Genomic DNA, 13,132 nt, shown 5'->3' on the forward strand with positions numbered 1-13,132 from the left:
CTCACTATTCCAGCTACATGACAGAGGCTTGTAAACAACGAGCCTTGACCGGTCAATCCAGTGATTAGCACTATGACTGACAATCTTTATGTCGCCTCCTAATACCTGCATATTCTGCTGGGGCCTATTTAAACCCGGAATGCCCTAGGGTAACCTTATTCTTGTGAAGTGTATGTGTTTGTGTATATAGTGATATTGTACCTAAAAGTGACAAAACCCTTTCCCTGACCCCTTTGAGTTCGTTATAACCGTAGTTTTCTGTATTTATGAATCACTGCCAAATAATAATAATACTTGGTTTTCGCGGAGAGGTGAGCGTATCCTGCTCCATCCGCCCCAAAGACATGCAAAGACAAGTCAACTGTTCAGCTGAAAAAAATATGGTACACGTCAAAATAGGGAATTACATCGGACACAATGTTGCCTCCAATTTGACAATATCCTCCACATGTCTACCATAAAACGTTTTCACGTTTGGGGTGCCTACTACTTGTCTAACTGCCCTATTGCATAAAAACAACTCTGTGCTAGTAGTAGGTAATATTTCCTGGATCGGGTGATTGCATAGATGTTATCTGAAAAAATATCAGTGCCTTTTTTTGTTTTCTCAGTAAATTTGAAATGACAGTAAAATCACTAGCGGAACAGGTCGCTATTCAAGAGTTTTAGTTTTCTTTTAATTCAATTTATGAATATGCCGCTAACATTTATATGCGTGCGTGCGTGTATGTGTGGGCATGTGCGTGCGTGTGTGTGTTCATGTTTGTATATGCGTGTGTGTCTCTGTGTAGGAGATCGACTATACCAAGAGTACACGCATAACAACACTAAGACAAACTCATGTGATCATATACACAATTACACTGAACGCGAATTGCCAAAAACCATAAATGCACCCCTTCTTTTAACATAGTGCTTGCTCCATACAACGACCACAACACATCAGAAGACACAAACAGGCTCGTTACGGTATATATTCGCCAGGGAAGTGTCTTAGTGTGTCTATACCCTAGAGACTAAATTAAAAATGAGGAAGAGAAGAGCTTCTTTATTATTACTAACACAACATTTCAGAGTATATGCTTATAATAACACAACATTTCAGAGTATATACTTATAATAACACAACATTTCAGAGTATATTCTGACTTCTTCATCAGGTGAATGAATGCCATAGGGTATATGTATGTATGTATGTATGTATGTATGTATGTATGTATGTATGTATGTATGTACGGTAAACTACGGTTATAACGAACACGCTTATAACGAACTGACGGATATAACAAACTACTTTTTTGGTCCCGATAATTAGCTGTATTATGCTGTATATATGCTTATAACGAACTACGGTTATAACGAACTAAAATTAGTAGTCCCTTTGAGTTCGTTATAACCGTATTGTATGTATGTATGTATGTATGTATGTATGTATGTATGTATGTATGTATGTATGTATGTATGTACCTGTAAGAACAACAAAAGTAATAACATAACAAACGATGGAAGCCCAAAGCATATACTCCAAAACGTTGTGTTACTCATAATAAAGAAGTTGACATCCATAAGTTCTCTTCCTTATGTGTATCACTTTTAAATGCCTTTCAAAGACTTAAATTACAAATGGAGTCCAGAATAATTTGGCCAGTCTAGATTTCCTCGGCTCTAGGAAATTAAGAAACTAAGGATTTTTAAATCTTTGTACATGTATATTTATAAATAAGATAACTTATTTCTGGTACGAAATGTTTGTCTATTATTAACGCTGACTTCTGTCTTTGACGCACATGATTCTCACCTGAAAACATACAACACCATCTGCCTCCTTCCATGGCAACTTGATTAACACTCCCATGCATGCGAGGTGAAAAGAAGCAACAGCAATGGACGAACACCACTGTAGACATGCCCGCCGGATTTGTAAGAGGTTGTGAGTATACATCTTTTTAATCGTATATAAACGTTATGTACACCCTTATCACCCCTAAAAAATGATTTGTTTTTTACATATTTTTCTTGGATTCATGTCTTGGCACAGCACTGTTAATTTCCTATCTATGATATTCAACCGGGATAATTCACGTATATTTTAATATATTTTTTATATTTTATAATAAATTTACATGTTGTTATTAACACGGAGTGGGTGTATTTCGTTTCGATTTCTAGTATCATAACAACAAGTGTTTGCAATTTTGATTCGATGTGAAGGTAAATAGCACCAGATATATCACTCTCCTACCCAGAGTTCCATGCGGCCGGCAGCCAGCTAGCATAGTACCTCTGCCACAGGCCAGCGCCATGTGACGATTCGTCACATCTTTCACAGTCCATTCAAGATATTGCATATGCATTTCATCCGTTTCATGTTTGACAAGTCTACACATTTTCATAAACAAATGTCAAAGAATGGTTAACTTTCATTGAGAAAGTATGCAAATACGTAAAAATCTACTTGTTTTTGCGTAGTTATCCTATGTTTACATTGGTTGTACGGCTCCACGTGCTGTCATCGAAGCGCAACGGAGAGCTAGCGACACGGTCACTTTGATGCATAAATATATATTGTCATGCAACTCACTGTCGCAGTTGTAGTAGCATATCTATATAGTTATGCAAAACAACATGTAAAGCGCCCCCAAATACTTGCATTAGTCCGTTCTATACTGATTTCTGAAAAAGCGCGTTTATTTACAAACAAGAGAAAAGTCCGGTCACGTGATATGCAAATTAGCCTGTGGCAGTGGTGTTATGCTGAGTCACCACTGCGACGGAGTGTGCAGATATATCTGTTTAATACAGTAGGTTCATTCTCCATTAAGCATTCAATTAAACAGTTTAAATGTTGTAGTCATCGGCACATTACATTAGAGTGAATAAGTACTCACCAACTCAACCCAAGACATATATATCTCTTTGTCACGACATGTGGTTTGGTGGCACCAGCCTGATTCTCGATTCGCTGTGCAGAGTCGCGTCCCTTGGGAAACCTGTGATTGTGGGTTCGAATCCCGGTTCGCCCCGATTATGTGTCTAGGTTTGTCAGCACCATAGCCGTGCTCGTGGGTCTAAGTGGTAAACGTCTGAGACCTGCATCACTTCAGGATTTCCTCCCACATTAAGCCGACACGCCGCGATATAACTTGAATACTGTTAAAAGCGGCGTTAAAACTAACTCACTCACTCCTCGCAATGTATGGTAAAAACCCGCGCCAGCGTGTATAACAAACACCAAAACATTTGAGTGCACTCGTCAAACTCGTATTGAAAGTGTCACTTGATGACCACAGGGCATAAACAGATCTTAAAACGTTCCCTTGAGCCAGGGAAAATATAAAACGTTAACTCAAGAGGTGAAGGTGAGGTGAAATGGGGATTAACGTCGCGTCCAAGATTATTGCGCTTATATAGCGACGTGCATGTACGTGTGTGTGTTTGTGTGGCTGCTTGTACCAGTCTGGACTGATGCCGATTTATAGTGCTAGCTCACTGAGATACCATGCCCCAGTTTAACATGAATACCCCACTCAGACACAGTATACTGACTCCGAGCCGACCAGTCCTTGTTTTAGCCCCTTAATGCCGAGCGCCAGACAGGGTAACAACAAGTACCATCTGTCAACGTCTTTTGGTATGACGGGGCCGGGAATCGAACCCCGGACCTTCTGCTCTCCGGGCGGACGCTCTACCATTAGACCACGGAGGCGGTCCGTTTACTTAAGAGATAAGCCAGACTTCAGTGTCCGCCGAAACAGATTCCATTGAGCGCAAAAGACAAAACAGCCGTAAAACGTGACGACACTGTGAAAATGGTTAAATGGCATTTCAGTTGCTCACAATTAAAATTTCATGATTTAAGATCCCTCTAGGTCCTGTCCAACCATCAATTATATTGTTTATTCGACCTGCACAAATCAAATCTACTCTGGACAATTTCGTCCAGATCTTGCCGAATGCGAACCGTCTTTGTCAGTTCACTGTCTGATCTCTGTCGGATCGCATTCGGGAGAATCGGGATGCTGTCGGGGCAGATTCGGTCTTTTTTTTACCATGCGGGAGATACAAATCGGATCAGATTCGGAATGAGAACGGGAGAATCGGGACGAATTCGGCTGGAAACGCCTGAATCGGGACGCATACTGAACAATATCTCATAGTTTGTGAATTTCCCGCCACGAATCACAGGATCTTGATCAAGACGTTTGACAAATTTTAATCGAGAATGGTCCTATTAAGGACGGCAGTAAAAATCCTGAATGTGTGACTGAGCCCTTACTGAAAGCGGAGATCGTCTGCCTTCGTCCAGTGGTCAACGGGCAAGTTGCAATGTACTCTGTTGTCTGTGAATAAGGATTCGTCTCGAGGTTCCAAAACAGCTACGGTTTTCGTTTTCGATCGTTAACCCTTTCGACGTTCACTTTCGTTGACACATGATAAATGCAACTGGGAGCGTGGTAAGAGTTACTTGCCCCTGTCATGTACCTAATACTCATTCGTGTTACAGTACTACTGCTTCTGGCGGCTGCGCATGGAGACGGGTGTCGCCATGTTGATCACGTGGTCCAGTGTTTCCGCCCCATTCTGCAGACGACAGAGCGCAGTGTTGAGAAGAACGAGCTGATGCTTCTAGCAGGGGATGTTCAGAAAGTGTCGGAACTCTGCAAGTACGTACTGGTAGCATTTCATTCTTGAGTCAACAGTCAACACTACCTAGGGTTTTTTCCCCTTATCAAGCTGACACTTCGTTATACAACCGGGGCGGTGGGGTAGCCTAGTGATTAAAGCGTTTGCTCGTCACGCCAAAGGCCTGGGTTCGATTACCCACGTTGGTACGATGTGTGTAACCCATTCCTGGTGTCCCCCGCCGTGATATTGCAAAAAGCGGCGTAAAACCACACTCGTTCATTTATTTGTTATACAACTGGGCTGTTCGAAGCAGCGTAAAATGCAACTCACTCACTCACTCACTCACTATTACAGGCATTACTTCAACGGGCAAGGATGCTTGGAAGAAAACTTAAGACGATGTCAAGCCCTTGATTACATCTCCCGTGAGAACCTGAAGATATACGTGGAAAGCGTGGTGAAAAGGGGCGTGGTTCGTCTGTGCGATACCCCCTCACTCATACACAGTAAGTGTACTATTGATTCTATTGTGTCATATTGTAATAATTAGTGTTAAAGATGTTTTAAAATAGCAATGTCACGTTTGAAACATGTCGGCGGGGCGGCCTGGTGGTGATTGACGCTGAAGACCTAAGTTCGAATCCCAACATTGGTACAATGTGTGAATCCCATTATATATACAGGCTATAGCTCGGTATGGTTAAATCTGGTGTTTACCTATCTCATTCATTTAAGAAACTTAGTTTCACTTTATTTCAGAGTATGCGGCTTATGGCGATTGTTTCCGCGCTACCCAGAACACCACAGGCGCGTGTTTGCTCGAGAGCAGACGTCAGTTCCGGTCCGGTTCCCCCATACTGCACACGGAGTCATTAGATGAGTTGTCTAGAAGACACTGTCGGTTCGTATTTTCTCATTACGTCGAGTCCACGAATAAATACCTCCGGATAGTTGTCTGGATAGCAGCCAGTATATGTTACCATCACCCACCTGTTTCAGGAATAGCTATAAAACACAAACTGTCATACCCTGACCCAGTCGTCTGTGAGTAAGGGGCAAGTGGTCGTCAGTTGCTCGGCTCTCGGTAACAGACGCACAGACCATCGGTTTTACATCCCATAATACATTGGCCATATATGTTTCATAACACCATCAAAAACATGTCATAACCCATCAGTTTTACGTCTCATGGTGCGTCCACCACAAATATGTCGTAACCCGTCAGTTTTACGTTTGTAGGTGCGTCCACCACAAATATGTCATAACCCGTCAGTCTTACGTCTGATGGTGCGTCCACCACAAACATGTCATACACGTCAGTCTTACGTCTGATGGTGCGTCCACCACATATATATTAAACATTCGAAGAAAGGTGATTTGAGAGTAAGTAAATCACAGTAATATATATGGGAATATTATCACAGTTACCGTTGGTTTTGAAAATATATGTATACATCTCCTAACAGGACGATCGAGGACCTGATGGCCTGTGGTTTCAAGTCAGTGACTCGCACCTGTGGGCACGAGCCAGGTGTGTTGTACCTGGAAATCATGCAGAGACTCCTCTCCAGACGAGCTGTCGACGCCTGTATGGGCCCCCAAGTACGTTTCCAGCACGCTATCAACGGCTACGAACACCTACCATCTTACAAGATATCGTCAGGGGCAGGTTTCGCCTCCAACTCATATCACCTCTTTCTAGGAATGTTGGTCGTCCTCATGATCAACGACGTTGGGGTGGATTTCTAACCATCGTTATGGTCACCCTCACTTACACATTCGGAATTATGTGACAGAGGAATCGTAATGTAACGTCGAGTGACGAATGCCTATTATCTCCACATGACGTCCCGTCATTTGAAGTACATCTGACGCAACTTCGTCACCACGTCATGGCTTATGGAGAGCTGGCGATACGGGCACTTTGACGTACAAAGACATATCGTCAGTCTCCTCACTGTTGTGGTTGTAGTAAGATATCTGTATAACTATTGTAAAACAATATGTAAACCGCGACAAAAGTCTTTCATTAGGCCAGTCCGTTGATTGCAGAATAAGCGAGTTTGTTTACAAAAAAGGGAAAAGTCTGGTCACGTGATATGCAAATTAGCCTGTGCCGGTGTGGCCATAACGTATTTTCTGATTGGTCAGTTTTGCACATGACCATTTATTTACAACTGTAAAAGGGCGTCACATTCGAAATTCAGTATCTCTTCAGACATTTAACTGACAACCTGCCCGAAATTTGTGACACAGAAATACATCGATTCAAACGTCTTACTTTGATCACACCCTAATTATCTCGTATGGTTGGTTGGTTTGTTTGTTGTTTAACGCCGCACTCAGCAATATTCCAGCTATATGACGGCGGTCTGTAAATAATCGAGTCTGGACCAGACAAGCCAGTGATTAATATCACGAGCATCGATCCACGCAATTGGGATCGATGACATGCATCAACCAAGTCAGCGAACCTGACCACCCGATCCCGTTAGTCGCCTTTTACGACAAGCAGTCACCTTTTACGGCAAGCATGGGTTGCTGAAGACCTATTCTACCCCGGAATCTTCACGGGTCTATCACTTATGAAATACATTATAGCAAATCATCTATTTGGCTGAAATGATGCCTATGCGACGTTACATTTTAACTCACTCACTATAGCAATCATCGCTGTTATTTCACTATATAATTTACACTGTCCATCAAGAAACGTATTCTACGTAGCATATTTATTATCAATGTACTTGTAACAAATTGAATCAGAATCACTGTCACAAAATAAATGTTTCATTCCAACGTCATGTCGTTCCTTTAACTCCCCCTGTATAAAGCATCGCAAACATCCACCCAGGGCTAATATGTGTAAAATCGAATTCCAAAAAAGACATATTTGCGTATATTTAATATCATCGGAAAAGATGGCGAATAGAATCCACCTCAAAATATATCATAAAGATGTCGCAGCGCACAGGTATATAAGAGGTAGTGGAACTAAGTGTGCCCACAAAAAACTGTGTTTGTTTGTTTGTTTGTTGTTTAATGCCGCACTCAGCAATATTCGAGCCATGTGACGGGGGTCTGTTAATAATCGAGTAATGTTGTGTATAAAAAAATTGGTTCAATGAAAACTCTGAAACTGTATGAAATTTGCAACCACACGACCCCGACCATGTTTGAAATGTAAATTTGAGCTGAAAAAGGTACATTTATTGATGTTCAAAGATACGATGTCCAAGATACCCATCGGCAGTTGTGTATTATGCGAATTTATTATATACTTCAGTGTGAAAGACTGAGTTTTCTGAAGTTGAGAAAAGCGATTTTTTTCATTGCAGTGAACACAACACTTTGACGGAACTATTGTCATACAAGTGTTACCTCCCCTCAAATTGCCTCCCTTTATCGAAAGTGTCTAGCCCGTACACAAACTGTTGACTTTCTTTTCACGTTTGTTCCATATTGACAAGACAAAGTTATGACAGATGGTTACTTACGGAGTTAATATAGCTTCTTGCCATTTGTTATTCTCTTGAAAAAGTTTCGTTATAAACTGTAAATTTCTCATTTAACTCGTCAGTCTCTTCAAAATGTTTCGTTATAAACTGTAAATTTCTCATTTAACTCGTCAGTCTCTTCAAAATGTTTCGTTATAAACTGTAAATTTTTCATTTAACTCGTCAATCGAGACTGTTTGTTTCGCAAAGCACCATTTGTGTTACCTTCCAACAGCAGTCTCGTAGCTTTCAAGTATATTTAAAACAAATAGAGTTTGTATTTAATCACATCCAAATGTATGATAAAGAATTGTAGTGACCTCAAATATTTGTATTACTTTTGTATATATTTTTAAGATTAACTCAGAACTATTTTTGAAGTCGCAATTACAAGGGGTGGTGAACCGTCCCTGTGTGTTAGGATCGAGAATTTACGGTTCAAGGTTTTACATTTGTAATGATAATTGCCGGTAAAAAATACACATAAAGTATATGATAAATAGTATAGTCCATGTGTCTCTTTACATATCATGCTTCTCTCATCTCGTGACGGGGAAAGTAGACTTTTTCATTCGTGGTGAAAATATCTCCTTTCCCCCGTCACACGATGAGAGAAACATGATATTTCACTCAATATCCTCTATATCCTGTTATATCTCACCCATCTATCTCATCGGTGTGTATCCTATCTTCTTCACTCACTCTATCAGATTGGCTAGTATAGTCACCGTTTTGGAGACACATGCAAGTTGACTGGCCGACACACACAGGCAAAATGACGTCATAGTGTTACATGTGACGTCACATGCCGGTCACTATTCTATCGGAACACGATCGGCTCTTTCCGGTGACGAACAGTTCACTCCGGTTGTACTAAACTTTATTTCACTCAAGGGTACAAGACATAGCATTATGAGGGTTAACAAAGATCAATAGATACACATACAGTAAACTACGCTTATAACGAAAACGCTTATAACGAACTGATCGATATAACGAACTTAGTTTCTAGTCCCGGCCATTTGTTGTGTATATGCTGTATATATGCTTATAATGAACTACGGTTTTTACGAACTAAAATTTGTGGTCCCTTTGAGTTCGTTATAACGGTAGTTTTCTGTACATAATGGCATTATGTACAATAATCACTTAGTTGGCGGCTTTTGGTCGATATTTCATGGCAATAAAGAATTGGGAGGTATCATGTTTTGGGATCAAAAGAATACTGTTGATTCTTCCTACGAAGTACAGAAATACTTCATTGACATAAGAGAAACATATCTAAAGCCAGGTTAGCAACATAACCCAAAACACAAGTGTTTTGTATAAAACCTGTCACCTTCAGTTGTCTACCTTACGTCCCTAGCGGCGTAAAAAAACAGTTTGGAATAACGCTGCTTTCAATATCAGCCTGTCATGGCGTGCCGGCTTTATGTGGGAGCGCAGCTTAGATATTAAGCGCGCTGGTGAAACCCACGAGAATGATATGGAACCGACACATCAAGGGGAATCTTGCAGTCGAACGGATGCTGGTACAGAAACTTACGCCACTGTGAAGAGCGGACTGCGCTATACTGGACAACCGTTCCCCCAGACTCTCCAAGTGTGAATAATATTAGACATTAACAGCAAGGTATTTCTAGCTACACAACATATTTACAACACAAGGTTCATCATCGGGTCGAATATTGGATTCGAACTCGAATAACTTCACATCATGATATTCTTGATTACTAGATTAATATAAAACTGTTTGTGTGATTTTGGTTTCTGTAGCAGCTAGAGCCTACAGGTAAATACAGTCTCGGTAATTGAAAAACGTTAATCAGTCATGTACACACTAGTCAACATTATGAACATTTTCTGTTGTCAGGTGTTGGCAGTCTTGCTGCAAGACAAATTGTCGTGACAGTGACGAGTATGGTTCTGAACCACAAAGCATGGATGGTACCTGGTACATGCATGTATCTTACAGTAAGATGTTACAGTGTCGGTGAATGGCGTGGTTCTGAGATCATATGGATCAAGGCTAGTGACGCTACTGGTGTTTGTAAAAGGAAATTTCATTGCAGAGTAAATGCCTCGGCGTGGTCCACAGCCACATTGTGTGATTGTTGTTTATATCTGACTTGACGAGGTTTTGGAGTGAGTGAGTATAGTTTTACGCCGCTTTTAGCAATATTCCAGCAATATCACGGCGGGGGACACCAGAAATGGGCTTCACACATTGTACCCATGTCGGGAATCGAACCCGGGTCTTCGGCGTGACGAGCGAACGCTTTAACCACTAGGCTACCCGACCGCCCACGAGGTTTTGGAAGAGAACGCAAGGGGGGATGTGTAACTGCAAGTGATACCAGAGCCCTGGGTACCAAGGAGATACTTGTCAGAGTCGTAGTTGCATGGTGCGTTGGTCTACCTCAATATGATCAAACAAACAAACACCCTTAGCAATATTTCCCCCGTAGTACGCTGTCAGTCGATACTGACTGTATGCCATCTTAGTGCAATGGTATTCGTTACTGAACATTACTGATTCTAACTTCATAAACAACTTATAAAAGTCTAAACTAAAGTTAAAAGTAAACGGAAAAATATCATGTGATATAAATTTTGAGTACACAAGTATGCAAGGTCTCCTATCTTACATTTGCAGACCTTGATACCCTGAGATAACGTGCTCATTGTAAGAATGTCGGGAATCGATGTGAGGCTGCCGCTCTGGACTCTCCGCTGGTTATCTATACATTCAGCCATGATATAATACTTTATCTGTTTAGAACACCAATACAATATGATGAACACCAATGTAATATGAAATACACACTATAACAACCATAACATGAAATAAAGTTCAAATTAAATGTCAATAAATTGTCTAATTGACGTTGTTACGACGTAAATTGTAATAAAAAGGTAAATTGTAATATTTGCAGCAAATTGTAATAATTTTGACGTAAATTGTAATAACAACGTAAATTGTAATAAAATTTGACGTAAAATGTAATACGCAAATTGTAATAAAAATTGACGTAAATTGTAATAATCTCTACTTGCGGTAAATGTAATAAATTCTTACGTAAATTGTAATAACCTTACTACCGCAGTGTCCAAGACGCCAATTGACTAGAAATGATCTTTGTCAGTTGAGCTATAGGCTTTATCGTACAATCGTCATTAAAGGGTGGTATCAACATCGATAAATTTAAATGACTGAAAGATCCATCCTCGGGTTCAAAATGATGGGTTACACAACCGTATATTCGACAAATAACTTAATTGTGACATATTGTTCATTACTCTTATGAGGCTATTCAAGATTTTTTTTGCATGGCTTGCTTCAACAGTACGTTGACCAGTTCGACACGACTGAACGAGTGATGACGAAGGGTACAAACACAGGCTGGTCAACCAGTGTGTCGATTTGCAGTGGAAACGCTATACGAGTTGATAAGGAGTACATGATCATTTTCTTGAAACAAACGAGGGAATTTAATCATATTTATACAATTCATTTTATTTTGACGAAGAATTCAAATACAACAAATGAGTTGACAGATCCCGTGCATACACAAATAACATCCGGTATCTTCGGATAACTCTTGTACAGTTTCAAAGAGTAGACGAATAATCATAAATTTCTTGCAATCAATTGCTGAAATATATCTGCTTGTATCCAAATAGAAAGGAATTGAAAATTTATAATGAAAATATGTTTGTCACTAAAGTAAATTTTCTCTTCGACCTTGAAATGTACTTGAAGATCATTAAACTCGACAATCGTTGGTGGATGAAAACACTAGATACTATCGTCCACTTACATACTTCCATCTACGTACATGATACTGTCATCTAGAGTATGTAGAAGTGCAGTCATATATGTGATACCAATGACATAGAGCTCACATTTACTGTCATTACATACACACCTACATGCGCGCACACACATACATACATACATACATACATACATACATACGTACATGTATACACACATATAGTGTTTGTGTGGGGGTGTTTTTGTATGTGTATGTAGTGTGTGCAACACGTGTTTGTGCCTGTATCTGTGTGTGTGTGCGCGTGTGAATGTGTATGTGCGTGTGTGTGTATGTGTGTTTGTATGGGTATGTAGTGTGTGCAACACGTGTTTGTGTCTGTATCTCTGTGTGTGTGTATGTGTGAATGTATATGTGTGTATGTGCGTGTGTGTGTGTTTGTTTGTGTTTGTGTGTCTATGCTGATGAGGCCCAAGTATCGCAGCAATAGTATGATTTGGTTTCTTAGATAGTTACTAGTCTTTTCATCAGAATTTTAACAAAGTATGTTGTAATTTCATTACAGTGCTTGATGTTAGCTGGAATTATTTTAATCCTCTTAAACCCCCAGAGAAGATTATCCTCTGGGGTAATTTTTGTCCGTATATATGTCACAAATTAGTGATAACTTATGAAAAACGTAATTATCTGTTTCGAAAATTATGTACCGCATTATACGTGAGGTACCAAATTTGGTATCAAGGTTGCTTGGCGCAATCCACAAACGATTGCCGAGTTTAATGATCTTAGAATACTCTTCGTATAAGGTCAAAGAGAATATTTACGTTAGTGACAAAACCCTTTTCATTATAGATTTTCCATCCTTTCAATTTTGAAGAAAACAGATATATTTCATCAATAATTGATTGCAACAAATTTATTATACATTCTGATGTTCTTTGAAACTCAACAAGACATGCCCGAAGATACCGGATATTATTTGTGTATGCTTTGAATTATGATTTCGTGCCGTTATCATGATGGATTCTATTTTTGTTGTTGGGGCAAGGAGTTATTATCCCAGCAAAAGTTGTCAGTAAGTTGTTGTTAGTTCTTCATGACATATGAAAGGAATCCAGACAGTTACATTTATTCATTTATTTCATTAAATATACTTCTTCCTATGAAAGGAAATATTTCAAGTTATATTAATGATCCATATGTAAATCATACATTGCTACACATATTGCATAA

At 39.8% G+C, this 13,132-nt stretch overlaps 1 protein-coding gene across 2 annotated transcripts; it reads left to right on the plus strand.

Annotated features, from left to right (window-relative positions):
* Window positions 1–1,770: 1,770 nt before the first annotated feature.
* On the plus strand, window positions 1,771–7,051 carry LOC124122197. 2 transcript variants are annotated; one of them, XM_046485324.2, is made up of 5 exons: window positions 1,771–1,930; window positions 4,505–4,664; window positions 4,981–5,132; window positions 5,386–5,527; window positions 6,093–7,051. In XM_046485324.2, exons 1-5 carry the CDS (start codon window positions 1,858–1,860, stop codon window positions 6,373–6,375), a joined length of 810 nt encoding a protein of 269 aa, XP_046341280.2. In that variant the 5' UTR covers window positions 1,771–1,857; the 3' UTR covers window positions 6,376–7,051. The 2 variants fall into 2 exon arrangements, with proteins under 2 accessions (XP_046341280.2, XP_046341290.2); XM_046485334.2 differs by having other exon boundaries at window positions 1,771–1,927.
* The last annotated feature ends 6,081 nt before the right edge of the window (window positions 7,052–13,132 follow it).

The sequence above is a fragment of the Haliotis rufescens genome, unplaced genomic scaffold (assembly GCF_023055435.1).
Source record: "Haliotis rufescens isolate VD_foot unplaced genomic scaffold, xgHalRufe1.0.p SCAF_16, whole genome shotgun sequence".
In the NCBI taxonomy this organism is placed as follows: Eukaryota; Metazoa; Mollusca; class Gastropoda; order Lepetellida; family Haliotidae; genus Haliotis; species Haliotis rufescens.

Bases quoted from the DNA above. Each gene is read 5' to 3' on its own strand.
- LOC124122197 (XM_046485324.2), top strand. From the start codon at position 1,858: ATGCGAGGTGAAAAGAAGCAACAGCAATGGACGAACACCACTGTAGAC. The intron at 4,665-4,980 runs GTACGTACTGGT...TCACTATTACAG, and splicing joins AAAGTGTCGGAACTCTGCAA to GCATTACTTCAACGGGCAAG. The intron at 5,528-6,092 runs GTTCGTATTTTC...ATCTCCTAACAG, and splicing joins TTGTCTAGAAGACACTGTCG to GACGATCGAGGACCTGATGG.